This window comes from Pocillopora damicornis, chromosome 8 (genome assembly GCF_964200805.1).
Source record: "Pocillopora damicornis chromosome 8, jaPocDami1.2, whole genome shotgun sequence".
In the NCBI taxonomy this organism is placed as follows: Eukaryota; Metazoa; Cnidaria; class Anthozoa; order Scleractinia; family Pocilloporidae; genus Pocillopora; species Pocillopora damicornis.
In genome coordinates, this window is record NC_142677.1 from 1 (window position 1) to 20135 (window position 20135).

The window sequence follows — 20135 nt, forward strand, 5'->3', positions numbered from 1 at the left end:
TTTTGGCCTTGATGTTTTTAACATTATGTAACATTTAACATTGCATAACATTGTTTTTAACAAACAGTAAAATTTTTTGGTTTTGATCTGAGCAATTAAAAACATTGTGTTGTTTCCAAGGTTTCCAAGGAAGGTTTCTTCACTTCATGCCTGGGTCCTCATGTATATTATTCTGTTTTACAGAAAATAACAGTCAACTGGAGCAGGCAAACTCCAATCAGCCAAGAGGGGCCAGAAAAGAATTGTGCTTAGACATAGCTGTTACCTCCAGCTGGAAAATACAAGTAAGTACTGCCAAAGAATACTTAGTCAGTATATGGGAAGAATAGTATGCAACTGAATGATGCAAGTTTCAGCCAGTTGAGGGTTCTTACATTTTTTTATGGTGGTGCTAATGGTGTCTCAGTCAATTGCTAACTTAGTATTTAAGTACTAGTTGTGGTATTGATTATTTGACTTTCCCTAAATGTTTTTTATTGGTGGAGCCAACGGAAAAAGTTTGTGAGGCCATGCTTTGAAAAAATGACAGGAAGGCCTTAAGAGCCTACTTAGATCTTTATGAAGATGGAGGGTTATTTTATTGGCAGTGACATGTAAAGATAGTTTGCCAGGGCCACTTACTAGGAGTAGATTTATAAGTTAAAAATACTACATTTGAGCTCAATTTTTACGCAGACATTATTCAGGTATGATGGAAATTTAAAAGCACGTTCTTGTCTCATTCATAAGCAATGCTATATACTTCACAGCTGTCAAATTTATTAAATTTTGTGTTCAGAATTACTTTTGGCCTTGATGTTTTTAACATTATGTAACATTTAACATTGCATAACATTGTTTTTAACAAACAGTAAAATTTTTTGGTTTTGATCTGAGCAATTAAAAACATTGTGTTGTTTCCAAGGTTTCCAAGGAAGGTTTCTGCACTTCATGCCTGGGTCCTTATGTATATTATTCTGTTTTACAGAAAATAACAGTCAACTGGAGCAGGCAAACTCCAATCAGCCAAGAGGGGCCAGAAAAGAATTGTGCCTAGACATAGCAGTTACCTCCAGCTGGAAAATACAAGTAAGTACTGCCAAAGAATACTTAGTCAGTATATGGGAAGAATAGTATGCAACTGAATGATGCAAGTTTCAGCCAGTTGAGGGTTCTTACATTTTTTTATGGTGGTGCTAATGGTGTCTCAGTCAATTGCTAACTTAGTATTTAAGTACTAGTTGTGGTATTGATTATTTGACTTTCCCTAAATGTTTTTTATTGGTGGAGCCAACGGAAAAAGTTTGTGAGGCCATGCTTTAAAAAAATGACAGGAACCCTTGACATTAATTCATTCCTCCTTTGCAGCTGAATTTCATTCAGACACTTTGGATTGGTTATTATTGCTTCAAAAAGTGCAGGAGTTCAGTGTGAAGCTAGCTGGGGCTTTAAGGAATTTTCATACTTTTTGCTGTGCAATTTCATGTTTCTATCAGTGTCAACAGATGAGCAAAATTCTCTCTTTTCTTCAGTTGCAGCAGCTGACATGCAAGGGCAGGAACTGTGCTGGTGTGATGTAGCTATCAAGTGCCACCATCAAGGTTGAATGTGTGCAGGCAGTGATGACTGGAGATTTTTTCCCCCTCTAAACAATACTGCCTAACCGAATGGAGTAGACAAGAAAAGTTTTGACACATTCATTGGTATTGTTGTTGAAAATAAAGACTGGTGCCCAAATTTATATTCAAAGGAGTGTGTGGTTTTGTCCTTTGTCTTTGTGTAGGTAATTGGATGATCTCTAGTGATATTTGACCTAAATGCCTGCAGTGATATTTCGAAATTGTTATGCGTAGTCTCACCAGCTGTTAGGCCGGTGGCATTTGAGGCAATTTTGAAATATCGCCAGTGGTATTCATGCCAAACATCAGGTACAAATTATGCTGTTATTCGTCTCTACCGCTACCCGGGTTTAGTTTGTAATTTTCACATGTAGGTATTTGGCTTAAATTAAGCTGAAACACCACTGCTCTAAGCCAATCAAATCGCAGAAATGTCTCATGTGCTAGTATACGGGCATTAAAACCGGACAGTGCAACCTCGATGTATGAAACCCTTTCACTCCCAAGATCTGATTAGTAATTGTCCTTACTATCTGCCAGACAACTCTTACGATGTGAGTTCAAAGAATTTGGTATTGGCTCAACTACTAATCCCACGATCGATGTTCTTCTCCATTCTCGTCACCTGCCTGCTTGATATTGTATTCATACTGTAAGGAGAAGTTCTGTCTTGGTCACTTGTGGGAGTGGAGGGTTCATCATTCTACTGGGTTTTGACCTGTGGCCTTTATTTCATTTCGCCAATTTGACAGGCACGTTTTCTGTGATTTGAATTTCCTCTAGGAGTATTTCATTGTCCGAAGCTTTTTGATTTTGGCTCCAATAATTTTTTTTTAAATTTTGGAGCGCGGGCTCAACCCCAGTACCCCCTCGGTGTCGAAATGGAAACAGACAAAAGAGATGGCGAAGGTAGTGAGTAGTTGTTGTTTTTACTAGATATATCTAGTTTTGAGGTCCTCTTTGAAAACCATATCTTTTTTTCTGAAAGTTTCCTCAATAAAGATGATTATTATAACCACAAACAGACATACGCTATTATTATTATTATTATTATTATTATTATTTGTGCTAGAGGTGCGCTGCGGCGCGACTCGTGTCGGCGTCACTTAGTGGTAAAGACATAATAATAATAATAATAATAATAATAATAATAAGCCTTTATTTAAAGAGGGTGGCACTTAATAGCCAAAGGCTAATAAACTTGTGGCCCTCACAACTATTTACAATCTAAAATACTGTAAGCTAAAATATATATATATACAGTTAAAATATAAAATATGACAGGATTCAATTATAAGATAAAAAATAAATTATTAAATTACGAAATGATGCAAAAGTTGTTGTTCCTTAAAAATATTGGCAAACATGTTCTTTTTAAAACATGCTACAGAATTTAGTTTCCTAATTTCAATTGGTGTACTGTTCCACAGTCTTGTTGCCGAAACAGCGAAAGAGCGTCCTCCTGTTCATTTAGATAATTCGGCAAAGTCCCATTAATTCGCTTATACATTATTGTGCATCTATCAATCTTAGGTTGCTCATAAAACGGGATCCAACCTAGCTTGTTAAACAAAGCAACTGATGGTGTCATGCGATCGGCATGACAAATAACGCGTGCCGCTCTTTATCGCAATTTGCCCAAACAACGTTAGCGTAAGACATAACGGGGCGAATAATGCTATTATAAAACTGAAGTCGCTGTTTAAGGGGTAGACACGCTCGGATCTTACGCAATATTGCGATTCTAGAGGCCAACTTTTTACATACTTTCTCAACATGTTCATTAAATGACAATTTGCTGTCAATGTCTACGCCTAATAAGGTAGCACAATCCACATGGAGCAGATGGCTCGTTTTTATTGAATCGATTGTCGGTTAATTTGGTCGTTACTCAGAGTGATCGTAGATACGAACATAGTTGCAATGCTTGTCTGTTTGTTTACACTTGTCTGTTTGGTTTTGTAATCGGACCTTTCAGCGTCACCGCGCCCATATGCCAAAAGCGAGTTTGGCGTCCCCAACGGTCGCATTTTCGTTGATCGAAGCCCAGGGCACAGGCGGGACCGACAGGTGAGTTACCGGCTCTGTAACTGCGTTTTTCATCATTGAGAGAAAGTATGCAAACTGATCTTTCTTGTGGCATTTGTCGGAATTTTCGATGGATTCGAGATTTAAAGGCCAAAATCGTCTCGGATCGGACCTTTCAGCGTCACCGCGCGCATATGCCAAAAGCGAGTTTGGCGTCCCTAACGCTCGCATTTTCCTTTGTCGAAGCCCAGGGCACAGGCGGGACCGATAGGTGAGTTACCGGCTCTGTAACTCCGTTTTATCAGCATTGGGCGAGAGTATGCAAACTGATCTTTCTTGTGGCATTTGTCGGAATTTTCAATGGATTCGAGATTTAAAGGCCAAAATTGTCTCAGATGCGAGTGAACACCCAGCCAGCAAATTCTTGTCGTTTTGTTGTACCGAAACTTTTGTGCTTGAACGCCGTTTGTATCGTCTGTACCGTACCCAGTTTTTGTCTTTTTGTTTGCTGTTTTTTTTTTTTTTTTTTTCTTTTTTGGATTGACCCTGCTTTACTCGCAAGACGAGACATTCGCGTCAACGGTCAACTCTGGTCTGGTCTGGCTTGGTTAATGTTCAATCTCGACCCAAACGCCTCGTTAACCGCGTCTCGAGATCTCACGAATTCGATTTTTAGGTGGCCGTAAGCATCAGTGATGGTAGTACCTAGACAACATCGCAAAGTCTTTTTGTTCTGTTTTAATTCGTGTTCATCTTATTTCATCTATTTTTTTTTTTAATTTTTTTTTTTTTTTTTAATTTTTTTCTTTTGAAAGTGGAATTTGGTAAGCGTGTGACTGTTGTGGAATACTGACACGATGAGCGATATCGAGGGGGGAGGTGAAGATCAAAGCTACGCTGACTGCTCGGTCGACGGCGACGACAGCCCCCGCTATCCGAGCCCGTCGGCCGAATCCATGGATAGTTGTTCTCTCGACTCTAGCGACCAGGAAGAAACTGATCCCGCCGGCGAGCCCACGCCCGCAGCAAGGCCAGAATCACCGCCACCCGTTGCAATAAACCTAGTATCGGACGACGAGGAGCGCGGAGAAGACGATGGTGGAGACGAAGCCCCACAAGAGCCTCCCGTGGCCGCCCTCTCTCCCAAGAGGGCATCCCACGCGCCGCGTCTAACAGATCTCCCGCCCGCAAACCCTAAGCAAAGGTCCAGGAAGAAGACCGCATCTCAACAACCGCCACCCGTTGCAATAAGCGCAGTAGTATCCGACGACGACGGTGACGAGCAGCTTCAACCAGGTGGTGGCGCAGAGGAAGCACCACGACAGCCTCCCGTAGCCGCCCTTTCTCCGAAGAGGGCGGCCTATCACGTGCCGCGTCTCACAGATCTCCCGCCGAAGCTGAAAAGGTCCAGGGAGAAAACCGCACGTCACCACGGTCAACACGTGCTCGCGGCAACAAGGCCGCAACTAGCGCCGCCCGTCACCACCGGCATACCCCACGCCCACGACGACCAGCAGCACGGAGACGATCGTGTGGAGGAAACCTTACCACAGCCTCCGAAGAGGGTGGCGCATCACGTGCCGCCTCTTACAGACTTCCCACCACATCTGCAAAGGTTCCCGAAGGCGGCCACATCTCATCACGGTCAACCCATGCCCGCCGCACGGCTGGAAATACCGCCACCCGTCACAACGAGCACACCCGATCGTGAGGAGAAGCCAGGGCATGATCGTGCCGAGGAAACCCCACAGCAGGTTCCCGTAGCCCCCCTTCCTCCCAAGAGGTCGGCCTACGCGCTGCGCCTCACAGATCTCCCACCAGATCTGCAATGGTTCATGCAGGAGACCAAGTCTTTTTTCACAAGGCCTCATGCGCTGGAGAGGCACGGACAGATGCTCGCCGCGAGCACGTTCGACAAAGCCTTGGAACGCATCCTGTGTGAGTATGGCGGCTCCGCATTTTACATTATTTGCTAGTTGCATCGCTCGTGGCATTTTCGGTGATGGAGCACACAAAAAAAAACAAAAAAACAAAAAAACAAAAAAAACAAAAAAAAAAAAAGAAGAGAAAGAAAGGCAAACCAGATAAGCAAACAGAGGAATGGAACGCGCTCCAATTTTCTGGTCCTCTTTTCATGTTTCTCGGCCATCTATCCTCAGGTTAATAACGTTAGATCTGCCCCACAGGGGATTCCCTGTGGGGTGCCTCAAGGTTCTATTCTTGGTCCCTTATTTTTTATCCTGTATGTTAATGATTTGAACAATGCTTCCCTGCTTGATGCAATCTTGCTTGCTGATGATACAAACTTATTTATCTCCCATAATGACCCTGTTTACCTAATTAACACATTAAATAGAGAATTAAACAAATTGTCAACCTGGTTTGCAGCAAAGCGGCTCTCCTTGAATTTAGCCAAGACTAATTTTATGGTATTCAAGCCTTGGCAAAAGAAGCAATCCTTTGAATTTCAAGTTTTCATAAACGAGCAGCCTATTCTTCGTGTTTCTGAGACCATGTTTTTGGGTGTTTTATTAGATGACAATTTGACCTGGAAATCGCATATATCCTTAACAGCAAATAAATTATCCAAATCTATAGGTATTATTCATAAATCTAGGTTTTTTCTCTCTACTCACTCCCTTCGTACTTTATACAATTCTATGATCCTTCCATATTTGTATTATTGCAATTCAGCTTGGGCTGGTACCTATAAGTCAAACCTTCAAAGAATTGTAACCTTACAGAAACGTGCGTTAAGAATAGTAAGCAATTCTACATACATTGCCCATACTGGCCCTATTTTAAAGGAACTTAAACTCTTAAAATTTCATGATATCCATTCGTTTCAATTAGGTACTTTTATGTTTTCATTCGAGAACTCTACACTCCCTTCCAAATTCAATAACTTTTTTTTACTGAATAGTCAAATCCACAATTATAATACTAGGAATGCTCAGTCCTTCCGTTTGCCACTGTGCAGAACGAACACCAGGAAGTTTTCAATTTACTTTCAAGGTCCAAACTTTTATAATTCGTTAAATTCTGACATAACCAGTTCTCCCTCCTCCCCTTTTTTTAAAAGAAAGCTTAAGGAATTTCTTCTCTCTAAGTATTAGCTTCTGTAAGGCAGTAATTCTTAACTAACTTACTTAATATGCGTGTGCGTGTGTGTGTGTGTGTGTACGTGTGCGCGGTCAAAGTTAATTACCATAAGTCCATATTGTAATTCTAATATAAGATTAGTTATTTTAAGTGAGAAAGCCTGACTTGTTATAAGCCTCGTGGTTTCTTTCAGGTTTTCTCGCCATTTATTTTCTGTCATCAATTTTCTTCATTTTTTTTTTTTTTTCCATGTGTAAATGTCGTATATGGCAAATAAATATTGTATATTGTATATTGTATATTGTAGGTTATCTTGGATACGTTCAGCGAATCCGGCCCGGAGAGTCGCCTTCAGTCCAAGACTTCCATCGCGGGGATCTTATCGAAGGATACCTAGACTATCTGAAGGTGGGTATCGAGGTTGTTTTAGAACGTTGCACGTTGCAACGACAACGACAGATGATTGTAGATTATCATTTGACCTGCTAAAAGACATTTACGACACGTTGCCATCTCGTCTCTACATCAGGAGGAGAGGAACTTGAGTCCTGCGACCCTAAGCGTGCACGCGAGCAGTCTGCTGTACCCACTGAAGTATTGCTATCGGGGATTGGGGCCACAATTCGAAGGTATCCGCATTATCTCCCAGCTCAGAAGAACGGCCACTGTACTTCAGAAGCAGGGGGATCTGGAGAGGGCGACCGCAGTCGAAGATCTCAAAGCGCAAAGCAAGTGGCTGGATTGGTAAGTGTGCTAGTTAGTTAGTGTAAAACAAAACAGAAACAAAACAAAACGGAAACAAAACGGAAACAAAACGTGTCTGTCTTTTAAACATCTTGGATGATCAATCGGGAAAAGGTAAAAAATTTAAAAATAGTCAGAATCGTGTTTTGTGAACGCTTGTCCTCGAGGTCTACAGTTCCTGCCTGCCTGCCTGCCTGCCTGCCTGCCTGCCTGCCTGCCTGCCCTTTTGAGTAGACGACTGCATTCAGAGTTGAAATGCTTGAAAATAAATGCAAGAAGTACAGTTTCAATTTGTAGGAATGAATCGTTTCTAAAGATATTAAAGAACACTGGTCCCCGCTTTCTCTTAAGGGAACAAGTCCTCCTAGCTAGGGAAGCCCAGCGGTGCCGGTTTGAATTGGCCAAGGGCAGACAGCAACGCGCTCAGGAGGCCCGCGACCTGCTGCTTTTGTCACTGTACACCCACCTCCCGCCCAGCAGGGGCCTAGAAATCAGGACGATGGAGTTGGTCTTGGAAAGCCAACTGGAAGAACCGTTTCAGAAAGCGCACTATCGTGACAGAAACGTGGCCTTGATCAAGACAGATGGCGACGGCATCGTGCTACACCTCGGAAGGTTCAAAACCTGCAAGCAGAGCGGGCCTGAAACTATTCCCATACAGGTAATTCTTGTCACGACTGAACGACTGACACGAGCAGAGTACGGAAATTAACAAGAGTTCTGAGCACACTTTAATAACAGTCTCTCTCTCTCTCTCTCTCTCTCTCTCTCTCTCTCTCTCTCTCTCTCTCTCTCTCTCCCGCAGGCAGACAGCCAACTCTGCAGGCTGTTCATACAGTTTGTATCAGAATTCAGAAAGGTGCTTAATCCGACGCTGTGCAGCAACTACCTGTTTCTGGTAAGTATAGGGTTCCCCGTCTTATAGCCAGCTAGCTAGCGCGGGCTAAAATTGCCGGGCTCGGCAAGGCAAAATTGTCCAACTCATGCCGTCGCCGGGTGAAGTAGCACTCGCTTGAAACTAGCTAACTGGTTAGGAATTTTTGGGCCGAAGAGGACTCTTTGAAAACACTGGCCGTGGGTCACAGTCACCACAGGCCCTGGTTGTTCAAAGCTGGGTTAAGGTAACCCAGGGTTAGTGTGAAATTTGATTTCAGGTCTGAAAACTTTAAGAGAAAATTCAGTTCAAATCTTTTTGCTTGCAATTTGATCATTGCATGTTCTAAAAAGAATAGTGAAGACTTTCCCCAAAAGACTTCTGAACAAAGAAATAAAGAAAGCTGGATTAAAATTTAACCCTGGGTTAGAGCTAATCGGCCTTTGAACAACTGGGCCCACTGCTGTGCAGCAGCAGATCATTTTGACTCTGACCTATTTCATTTCAGAATTCCAAGGGTGCACCGTACTCGAGCACGTCGTTCACAACACGTTTACAGAAAATGTTCGAACTCCTGACCGGAAGCAAGGTGGCGGTATGCGGACTAAGGTCATCTTTCGTGACCTGGGCATATTCCCAGAGGTAGGTCGACATGGCTATTGAACTGCAAGTCACGTCCTTCCTTCCTTCCTTCCTTCGTTCGTTCCCCGCGAATTTTGGAATCTGTTGCTTTAAAACGCCGGCATAGCCACATCGCTGATAACCGTTTGATACGTTTTTCTTTTTGTCGTTCTCCCTCTGTCTATCTGCAGCGGATGCGACGATCAGATGAAAGACAGCCTTGCTGCTTGTCTCCGGCACTCCCGAGAGCAGGCCCAGCACACTTACGACCGACGCACGGCAAACCAGAAGAAGACCCCGGCATTAGATCTGGCCAGGCGCAAGGCCGAAGAAGAGGAGCTTGTGGCCGGGCCCATGACCAGGTCTCTCCAGCTGCCAGAGATCTCGGAGCCGGAGATCGACGTGGGCGACTTTGTGGGACTCGTGGCCGAGGACAGCACCCTACAGAAGCCTTCGATTTTCCTGGGGCGTGTTCAAGCTTTCCTGCCGGAAGGCCAAGCCCTCCTTCTATGGTACAGGCACACCGGAGGTTCTAACTATGCCCCAGACTTGGACGGTGAGCAGTGGGTGGAGTCGAGAGAGTCGCTAGTCGCTGTGAAGGTGGCTGCTGCCAAAGGCAGTCCCTACGCCATGCGACTGCTGACCAGCGTGCGCGAGATACACAAGGCAGTCATGGGCGGGGAGCGGGGATCCTGACCTCAAAAAAAAAAAAAGGACAAAGCAAAAGGACAAAGAGGAGAAAAAAAAAAACAGAACGAGAACTCTAAGAAGATCCCTTTTCTTCGCTATTGTTGTTGGACTTTTGGAAGCCGCCAGAGAGATTTCTAGCTGTCAGATAAATAATAAAAAGTGTGTGAATTTGAATTTGTCTGGCTTTTGCTGTTCTGTTCGGTCCTGTCCTGTTTTCTCGCTTTCTTGTTTTCTTGTTTTCTTGTTTTGATTTTGTTTTTGTTTTTTTTTTGCACCCGGAATTATTTCATTTGAAGCCGTCCGTCACAAAAGCAATACACCCGACAGGCAAAAACCGGCCACGAATGGTGATTTTTCCCCGATTCAAACTTGCCCACGCACGTCCGGGCCGATTCGGACTTGCCCGCACACGAATTAATTATTTGCCCACAGCTCGCGCGTCGAAACATGTGACGGTTCAAAGGGAACTTTGATAAATATGGATCAATGATATCGAAAGGAGGTAGACTAAATGATGAACAGTTAGAGCTAAATGTTAACGGAACAGCCATTAAATCATATAATTCTATTCTAAGTTATTGGGTGTAAATATTGATGATAATTTACATTTTTCTGATCGCGTGAGTAACATCTGTTAAAAAAAAAAAAAAAAAATTAAAAAAAAAAAGAAAAAAAAAGGAAGCAGTCAAAGGCTGGGTGTAACTAATAGATTAAGGAAGTTAATCCCAGCCAAGGCTAAATTACAACTTTTTAAGGCTGCTCTTCTGCCTTATTTAACTTACTGTGGTACTGTATGGAATTGTTGCAAAGCTAGTGATTCTAGAAAAGTAGAGAGGGTACAAGAACGTCAATCTTAAATATTTTAAATACTATCAAGATCATATTATTGTAATTATTATCATCTTATTATCTCATCATATGAAGGTTATCATCTTATTATACAGGGTGGGGTATTATAAACGTGGGGTCTACTATTTTCGGGGTAGGGTAGTTTTATATGGGAAGAGCTCTTTTATCATATTCCAATAAATTTTTAACGCATAGTTTTATATAGATCAGACGAGTTTAGTTTAGGTGTGCTTACCTAGTGGGAAACTGCTATCTTATTTGACACGTAAATAAAGCTTATGATGATTTTATTTATTATTATTTGATTGGCTAGTTGGCCGGCCATCTCGGCCTAGCGCCAAATGTCCCCCCCCTCCCCCCTCCCCCCCTCCCCAAGGCGCGCGCGCACGCGCATTAGGTGACTCGACTAGCTAGCCCTGCGAGCTAGACAGACATGTCTTTTCGTTTCGCCTCCACGAAATCGGAGGCAGTGGGAATGTGGCATCACACACCTTCCATCCCCGAGGTTTCGAAGTTGCGATGTTGCTGTGTTCAAGGTAACCCTGTGCAAAGAATGATTCGTTGGGCGAGGAGAGCACTTATTTCGAGACTCTCTAGTGGCTGTATACATTATCTGAATTGAGTTGACCTGAGAATTTACATTTCTTTCCATCAGATCTTGTCTTATGTCCACGCTAACTGCATGCGGAATGGTCACGGAAGGGTTACTCGGAGGGCAAACTGGAGCTGATGGCTTCACGTCTGCACCTGTTAAAGGAGAACGCAAAACTGTGACAGTGTCTAAAGCAGGCCCATCCTTGGGTCTTCACATAACAAATGATAGTTCGGGTTGTGCACTCATCGAAGGTATCGATCCAGGAAGCATTGCGCACGAAGCTCCCGGGATCTGCGTCGGAGATCGTATAGTAGCTATAAACGGCACGACTGTCGTCGGTACCGGGCACCGTGATGTAGCTGCTATGATAGCATGGGTTCCGGTCGGAGGGATAGTCGTCTTTGGGTTGATCGAGCCTGAGAGAGAGCAGCTCAGCTCCGGTAAGTCAGCTATCATCTATTATCTATTATGACAGAGTTACAATCTGCCATGCCATATATTCTAACTGCTGATAAGTCAAATGCTCTCACTGTAAGTGAATGGAACATTGACACGGCATCCAAAGGGACCTCTTTTGTCGTGAAAAAATACAAGATCGATCGTGGTAACAGTTCAGAAACAATAATTTGCGTTCTGGTTGCTGAATAAAGTCATGCCGATGGCACTCTGCTCTTTGTTCGAAGCCTTTGCAGACCATTTGACTTTCTCGCTGTAGTGAGAAGTAATGTGGCTCTCCGATCCTCTTTTCTTTTTTTTTTTTCCCCCCTCAGCCCAGACACTCACTGGTAGTTACTGAAGAGTAAGACACTGAGTCTCCAATCCAAGTGATTCTGCTATGGCCGTTGCCAGATGAAGAATTTGCAGATTTCCAGTTCCCAGTTGATTTTATATTTGACATTCGGGGTGCAGTGTCGGATGGTAGAAGTGGAAGGTTGAAATTGTTATCAGTTTTTTTGAAAACGCGTCACTTACTCCTTGACGAAAGTCCAAAGTGTTTTGTTTCACCGACACAGGTTGTCTGAATGTTGTCTGCATGAGCATGAAAATAATGCAAGTGCAATGAACCTTTTCTTTTGGGTTTGGCCACCTTGTTGAAATCTCTCGATTCTTTCTTTACGAGTGAGTATTGAGATTACTGGTTTGGCCAGCTTGTTTAAATTTTCTCAATTCTTTACAAGTGTAGATTGTAGAGGCTAGCTAGCTAGCTAGCTGCATGGGCTGCTAACTAGATGTAGAAATCTGGGAAGGTTCTTCCTTGGCCAATTCTGAGGCTTTAACCCTTTTTTGACTCCCAAGAGTGATTCACATGTAACTTCTCCCTGTAATTAATATCTAAACATTATCTGGCAGACAGGTCAGGAGAAAACTCAACCTTATCGAGTAGAAGTGGTGATCTTGATCTAACACCAAATTCTTGTCACTTATTTACAATTATGTGGCAGCCAATCAGATCTTGGGAGTCAAAGGCCGGTTAAAGCAAGAGATTTTAAGACTTTTTGTAAGAATGTCCTCAGAGTTTTGTGTGGGAACTAGTTGCTTGGGGTTGACACTTGATGTGTTGGGTTTTTTTTTTTTTGCTTGCTTAGGGTTAGACAGTGCAATGCAACTTTTATATTTAACCCTTCAACTCCAACCAACACAGAAGTGAGTGACCGACACAGAGTTTCTCCTTACATCATCCACACAATATCGACCATCTAGGTGACGAGAAGAGAGAAAAATGTGGATTTTGTGGATAATTAGTGGATCTAATACTAAATTCTCCGGACTCACATGATAAGAATTGTATGGTTGGCAGTCAAAAGAATTACAAGTTTGATCTGGGAGTTAAAGGGTTAATTCATGGTTCGTTCATATCTGTTTGTTAAATAGATTCGTCCAATAATAAAAATGATGATGTATCGTGTACCTAAGTACCTCCTAGATATTGTACTGATGTCTGTATTTATTTTGCACACAACTTTTTTAAATTGGTGAGAAACAACTTTCATCTACCTACTGATTCATCGGATGATCTGCATCAGGGTTACTCTCTCTCTCTCTCACGGTGGGTGGCATCCAAAAAAAGAAAGAAAGAAAGACCCGAGAGGTCTCCGCTTGAGTGTTTTGCATGCCAAAAGAGTCAGTGTCTTGCTGTGCCATTTCATTTCATTTCACCCTCAAACTGCCAGAGGTGATCGACATGTGACTTCTCCCGGCCCGAGGACCAAGTCATGCACATTCCTCCAGTGAAGTACAAATCCAATCCTTGCCTGGGAAAGTGGCTATATATATATATATATGTATATCAAGGTAACCACTTGTGCCTGATATGTCTGATGATTCTCACCACCTGTTTGCTGAATAATGTATGGATATTATAGGGAGTTATATAGTGTCAAACACTAACAGGAGTTCAAGGGTTAACCCTTTAGCTCCCATATCAAATTTGCACCTCTCCTCACTGTCAACCATACAATCCTTTTGATGGTAGCTACTTGGTAGAATTTAGTATGGCATCAACCAATGGTCCCCAAATTGAGATGATGTTCTGGATTCTCAGCACTCATCCTGTTGATGCTGTATTGATATCGTTAGGAGTACAAATTAGAACAGTTTTGCAATGATGATGCCCAAAACAACCCTCTACCTGTGGTAAGAGGGCAGGCTTTCCTTTCTTCATTTCCAGAATTACTGGCCAGGGGTTAAATGCATGAAATGCAATCTGAATAATAATAATAATAATAATAATAATAATAATAATAATAATAATAATAATAATGATGATATTACATGTTTCAAATCAAAAATGTCAATGCTAATTTTTGACCCCTGCTTTTCTTTCCTCTAGGCCAACCAAGGACCAAGTCCTGTACAGGCACCTGCACCTGCAAATCCACCCAGTGACTGAGGTATGAATAACAATCAATTGTTCCCAAAGTGCACCACTGAAAACAGACCATTGAAAGAAAAAACATCCTTCTACTACCTGCTGGTCTATGTCCCTCCTTGACCTCTGCACAAACAGTGCCCTGCCTTTCCCCTGGCAAGCCCCGCTGCTCGCTTTGCGACGCGCGCTAGCGCTGGTGGAGCCTGTGGCTCCGGCCTCAACAGTTTGCCCTCACCAACCGGCCAGCGGTCTAGGAACGACAGCCCCTCAAAGTTTCACCTCTGCAGCTACAACTTGTGAGCATTTCTTCCACTCTCCTGCACTGACCATTCCATCGCCTCTCTCTCTCTCTACCTCTTCTCTCCACTGCCTATTGGCATTGTTGGCAGAAATTTCATGTTTTTAGCAATCTCATTTAATAATAGTAGAAATGATAATACAATATCCAATATCCAATATCCAATATCCAATATCCAATATACAATATACAATGTGCAATATCAAGCAGACAAGTGATGAGATCAAAGAAAAATAGAAATGAAGGGAACTTGAGCTGATCCAATAGAAAATTCTCCAAGCCAACGTCACCAGAACTGTATGGCTGACAGTAAGGAGAATTACTATGGAGATCTTGGGAGGGAGTGAAAGGCTTCATTAAAAGGAGGCTGTAAATTGAATGTCAATGTGAATTTTCCTGCTTTCCTGCCTGTAGGGGAAACAAGGACCAAGTGAAGTACAAATTGAATCCTTCCCTGGGAAAAAAAAAGGTCAGTCAATTCATAAAATCAAATCCGTGAGAATAATGATTGATCACCCACTCCGAGATAATATTATTATTGTTATCTGTCAGCCATTTGAAATGACAGGGCTTGCACAGGAATGAAATTCCCTTCAAACCAGATTGCACCTGTACGTCCCTTACCACTTGAGTGTAACCCTTTAGCTCCCAGATCAAATTTGCACCTCTCCTCACTGTCAACCATACAATCCTTATGATGGTAGTTCCTTGGTAGAATTTAGTATGGCATCAACCAATGGTCCCCAAATTGAGATGATGTTCTGGATTCTCAGCACTCACCCTGTTCATATTGTATTTATATCGTTAGGAAAAATTCTCTCTCCAGGTCATTTGCGGTAGTGAAAGGGTTATTAAGAGCTATCACATCGCCTCGCCTGCAGGTAAATATGGTCAATGACATTACTAGATTTCTGGATTATACCATCCATTTACCCGTCTACGTAACATTTCCCCCACTGAACACACAAGAGGCTGTCGTTCCCCTGACAGGCCATGATCACCATTGCGCTACGCGCGCAGGCCTTCTGGGCACCTGGGGCTACCACCTCAACAGTCTGCCGCAGGCCTGCGACCAGCGCTATGGAAATGACAGCCATCAGAAACTTTTAACTCCGTCCATCATTATCACATCAACCCTTGACATTAATTCATTCCTCCTTTGCAGCTGAATTTCATTCAGACACTTTGGATTGGTTATTATTGCTTCAAAAAGTGCAGGAATTCAGTGTGAAGCTAGCTCTGGCCTTAAGGAATTGTCATACTTTTTGCTGTGCAATTTCATGTTTCTATCAGTGTCAACAGATGAGCAAAATTCTCTCTTTTCTTCAGTTGCAGCAGCTGACATGCAAGGGCAGGAACTGTGCTGGTGTGATGTAGCTATCAAGTGCCACCATCAAGGTTGAATGTGTGCAGGCAGTGATGACTGGAGATTTTTTCCCCCTCTAAACAATACTGCCTAACCGAATGGAGTAGACAAGAAAAGTTTTGACACATTCATTGGTATTGTTGTTGAAAATAAAGACTGATGCCCAAATTTATATTCAAAGGAGTGTGTGGTTTTGTCCTTTGTCTTTGTGTAGGTAATTGGATGATCTCTAGCGATATTTGACCTAAATGCCTGCAGTGATATTTCGAAATTGTTATGCGTAGTCTCACCAGCTGTTAGGCCGGTGGCATTTGAGGCAATTTTGAAATATCACCAGTGGTATTCATGCCAAACATCAGGTACAAATTATGCTGTTATTCGTCTCTACCGCTACCCGGGTTTAGTTTGTAATTTTCACATGTAGGTATTTGGCTTAAATTAAGCTGAAACACCACTGCTCTAAGCCAATCAAATCGCAGAAATGTCTCATGTGCTAGTATACGGGCATTAAAACCGGACAGTGCAACCTCGATGTATGAAACCCTTTCACTCCCAAGATCTGATTAGTAATTGTCCTTACTATCTGCCAGACAACTCTTATGATGTGAGTTCAAAGAATTTGGTATTGGCTCAACTACTAATCCCATGATCGATGTTCTTCTCCATTCTCGTCACCTGCCTGCTTGATATTGTATTCATACAGTAAGGAGAAGTTCTGTCTTGGTCACTTGTGGGAGTGGAGGGTTCAAATTTATTTCATTTCGCCAATTTGACAGGCACGTTTTCTGTGATTAGAATTTCCTCTAGGAGTATTTCATTGTCCGAAGCTTTTTGATTTTGGCTCCAATAATTTTTTTTTAAATTTTGGAGCGCGGGCTCAACTCTATGCATACACCCCAGTACCCCCTCGGTGTCGAAATGGAAACAGACAAAACACATGGCGAAGGTAGTGAGTAGATGTCAAGGACTTTCAGTCTAAGACTCGTAGAACCAACCTTCTGAGGCTTATTCTGCTCGGTAAACGGAGAGTATTTTCCCGACGATCGGTCCATTTTCTAAAGGGAGGTCGCAAGTGCCTGTCAAATATCCCAGGCATTTTTGCTTCGTTTTGTGTACTTTGGTAGAAACTCGTACGTCGAAGGAACGCGCTTTAAAAGTGTATGAATCCAGAGCTACACATATTTACAGTTGAGGGTGACAAACTGAACGGATGTACCCAGTCGTTTGGCGTACTGTTGGACCCTAACCCTAACCCTAACCCTAACCCTAAACCCTAAACCCTAACCCTAAAGCAAAACCCTAACCCTAACCCTAACCCTAACCCTAACCCTAACCCTAACCCTAACCCTAACCCTAAACCCTAACCCTAAACCCTAACCCTAACCCTAACCCTAACCCAAGGTTTAGTGTTTTTTATGGTATAGAAGTTTTTTGCGGCAAGGATATTGCTTAGCGGTTGTAACGGTTGTGTAGAGTTTAGGTTTCCTAAAGGTTTAGAGTAGTTTTGTGCTTAGGGTTATTTAGGGTTATTTAGGGTTTTTTACGGTTGAGTAGGGTTGCTTAGGTTTTTTAGTGTTTAGAGGTTTTTTTCGGTTTGGGTATTGCTTAGCGTTAGTTACGGTTGTGTAGGGTTTAGGGATAGGGTTAAGGTTTAGAGTGGTTTCGCGCTTTGGGTTGTTTAGGGTTGTTTACGGTTGGGTAGGGTTTTGGGTTTTGAGGGTATAGAGTGGTTTTGCGTTTAGGGTTGCTTACGGTTGGTAGGGTTTAGGGTTTTTCAGGGTATAGAGTGGTTTTGTGTTCAAATTGTATTCTTACCCGCCTTGCTTGGACAAATCGGAGCTTTAACTGCTCTTTTGGAGATATCTATGCTTAGGGTTAGGTTTTCGAAATAACAACCTTTACCGTTTCTCTGGGAAATGTCTTGGATAGAGTTGAGTTTTTTTACTAGAACCATCTATTTGAAATGAACTCTACCACAATGTAACCTTAGCTGCCTTGCTGGGAAATATCCGAGCTTTAACTGCCCTTTTGGAGATAAATATGCTAAGGGTTAGTTTTTCGAAATAATAACCTTAACCGTTTCTTGGGAAATATCTAGGATAGGGTTATTTTATAACTGGAACCATCTATTTGAAATGACTTCTGCCAAATTATAACCTCAGCTGCCTTTCAGGAAATATCTGAGCTGAAACGGCTCTTTTAGAAATAAATAAGGTCGGGTGGATTTTCCAAAGTTATAACCCTTACCGGTTGTTTAGGGAAATATCTAGGCTAGGGTGGAATTTTTTTGCTGGAACCATTAACTTGAAATGAATTTTACCAAATTATAATCTTAGCCGCCTTGCTGGGAAATATCCGAGCTTAAATGGCTCTTGGAAATAAATAAGGTCGGTTCGATTTTCTGAAATAATAACCCTTACCGTACGTTTGGGTAAAACCTTTAATTTAGACTATAATGCGCTGCTTTTCTTAATGAGCATTTCTTTCTTTGCAATATGGCGAATGAAATTTGGCAAAATTGATTATAAAAAAAGATCTGATAGTGAGAATTGGAAAAAGAATTTGAATTTGTTTACGGTTTAGGATTGGGGTTGGGTTTAATTCCTAATCAAGTCAAGGTGGTAGTCGACTCTCTTGCTGTAATAGTAAATCTTTAATCAAAGTTTTATTGGTTGATTTTTCACACATATTTTACACTCACTTTGGTAATATTCCATATATAAACCATAACGGCAACTTTATCAGAATACAACGAAGACTTCCATACAAAAATATAGGCAAGGAATCTTATACTTTGACATTACTAACTGTGTGGCAATCGAATTACGCGCTTATCGTTGGCCGGCGGTTGAAGAATTGGGCTTTTTTTTTTAAATAACTTACATTTTGTGATGGTGTAAGTCTGCCTTTAAAATTATTCAATTCAGGAAAACTCTTCTAAGTTGCTACAGTTTTTCTATTTCATAAGCAAAAGAGTTTTTTAAAAGGCTTTCTCTCAGATATACGTGGTAGTAATTTTTAACTAGGTCGCTCATCATAGCGATTTGGAAAAGAAAAATTTTAAGATTGCTTCCTAGGGTAGGATGTATATTCTTCTGCCTCTTTCCTGATTTTGTAGTCCTCTTCACGTTTGACACTGTTTCTAGATAAAAGGGAGCGATATTAAGTTAGTTTCATTCAAGGTTTCAATACAAAAGTAAACTATAGCTGCTAATATCGGATCGAATTGCACTAAAGATGAAATTAGCAACTATGTTCATAATAACTGGTGCTGGCGTGTTTTTATTATCATAATTATTTAGTTTTGCTGTCCTTTAAACTTATTTGTAATTATATAAGAGTGTAAGGCTATATTAGGGCATGTCAATTTCTACTTCTAGTTTAAATGGTTTCTCAACCTCGTTTGCTTAATACAGGCTTTGATTGTGTTTGAATTTAATTTCAAATTAAACAAAGCTATTATGTGAACAAGTAACACCTGGTTGCCAGCTTGTATTCAGAATGATACCGCATATTTGTAGTTTACCTAATAAAGGGCCAGTTTGAAAAGTCCCTCTTTTTCAACTGGTTGTTTTTTTCCATTATTCAATTCTAGGTTGTAGTTTCTATCTATTGTCTAGTTGTAAAAGTAATAAACACATCAACTTACCTTTCACTATCAGCCATCTCATAAGCACTAACGTACTTGGGCAGCGACATACCAATTTTTGCGAGTCTTGAACACGGTGGCATTTCGATCTTCTGGTGGCTGTTCCTTACAGAAATAAACCTGGAAATATGTATTTGGGAAATTTTGGCTTAGAATTTACTACATAACTGGATATACAAGGTTGTAATTAATAAATTCAATGCTTCAGAAATATGTGTTACTGAAATTTTAATTGGAAAATCTTTTAGTCACATGCTATGATGTTTTCAGTTCAACTGAGGTTTTCAGATTTTGCTAAATTTTTTTTTGGTAGGCAGTATATTTAGGGAGTAGGAATTTATTCACCACTAAGTTTAACCAGTGGGCCTACAAATGGTTTGATTTAAACTATTGCCACAGGAGGTATATCGACTTGATGCACTTTGACATTTTATTTTGTCTAACAGATTTTTGTTTTGTTTTGGTCATTCTATTGTAGATTGAATTATGAATTAGAGATAACACACAAGATGTTTAAACCTATAACAGACTTGCCTAGATTAGAATAAGCGAACTTCCAATAGCTTGGAATTACATAACATGAAAAAGTTTTAAGTTTCTGTTTTACTTTTGAATTATTTGATGGTGGTATGAAAGTTTACACAATCAAATTGATACTGTGAGATTTTATCAACTGTTCTTATCATCAGATCTTTGCTGGTCATGTTGTCTATTAAGACTTTTTTTCACTTATCTTGAGTAACGTAGGTCAGGGCCTGAAGAAGACAGGATGGCATGAAATATTTCATTCATTCCTTCTGGAACTATAGATGAACTGCTCATCTGATTTTCATTTTACGGTATTTATGATAT

At 41.5% G+C, this 20135-nt stretch overlaps 2 protein-coding genes and 2 long non-coding RNA genes across 9 annotated transcripts; 3 read left to right on the top strand and 1 right to left on the bottom strand.

Annotated features, from left to right (window-relative positions):
- The first annotated feature begins 178 nt into the window (after positions 1-178).
- On the top strand, positions 179-1728 carry LOC149040793 (uncharacterized). Its single transcript, XR_016179475.1, has 3 exons — positions 179-284; positions 968-1068; positions 1512-1728. It is a non-coding gene; the product is annotated as an uncharacterized LOC149040793 (long non-coding RNA).
- A 5113-nt stretch (positions 1729-6841) lies between these two features.
- Positions 6842-9688, top strand: LOC149040794 (uncharacterized). Its single transcript, XM_089181240.1, has 6 exons — positions 6842-7136; positions 7258-7472; positions 7824-8133; positions 8278-8370; positions 8855-8988; positions 9159-9688. Exons 1-6 carry the CDS (start codon positions 6978-6980, stop codon positions 9661-9663), a joined length of 1416 nt encoding a protein of 471 aa, XP_089037366.1. The 5' UTR covers positions 6842-6977; the 3' UTR covers positions 9664-9688.
- A 1196-nt stretch (positions 9689-10884) lies between these two features.
- Positions 10885-15814, top strand: LOC149040795 (PDZ domain-containing protein GIPC3-like). 6 transcript variants are annotated; one of them, XR_016179471.1, is made up of 6 exons: positions 10885-11042; positions 11162-11541; positions 13932-13992; positions 14683-14737; positions 15077-15149; positions 15598-15814. XR_016179471.1 is itself a non-coding variant. In XM_089181241.1 (4 exons), the coding sequence occupies exons 1-3, from the start codon at positions 11026-11028 to the stop codon at positions 13985-13987; spliced, it is 453 nt and encodes a 150-aa protein (XP_089037367.1). In that variant the 5' UTR covers positions 10885-11025; the 3' UTR covers positions 13988-13992; positions 15598-15814. The 6 variants fall into 6 exon arrangements, 2 of the variants coding, with proteins under 2 accessions (XP_089037367.1, XP_089037368.1); XR_016179472.1 differs by having other exon boundaries at positions 15095-15149; XR_016179473.1 differs by lacking the exon at positions 14683-14737.
- A 2421-nt stretch (positions 15815-18235) lies between these two features.
- On the bottom strand, positions 18236-19924 carry LOC149040796 (uncharacterized). Its single transcript, XR_016188903.1, has 2 exons — positions 19284-19924; positions 18236-18776 (listed from the first exon to the last, which is right to left on the bottom strand). It is a non-coding gene; the product is annotated as an uncharacterized LOC149040796 (long non-coding RNA).
- Positions 19925-20135: the final 211 nt, after the last annotated feature.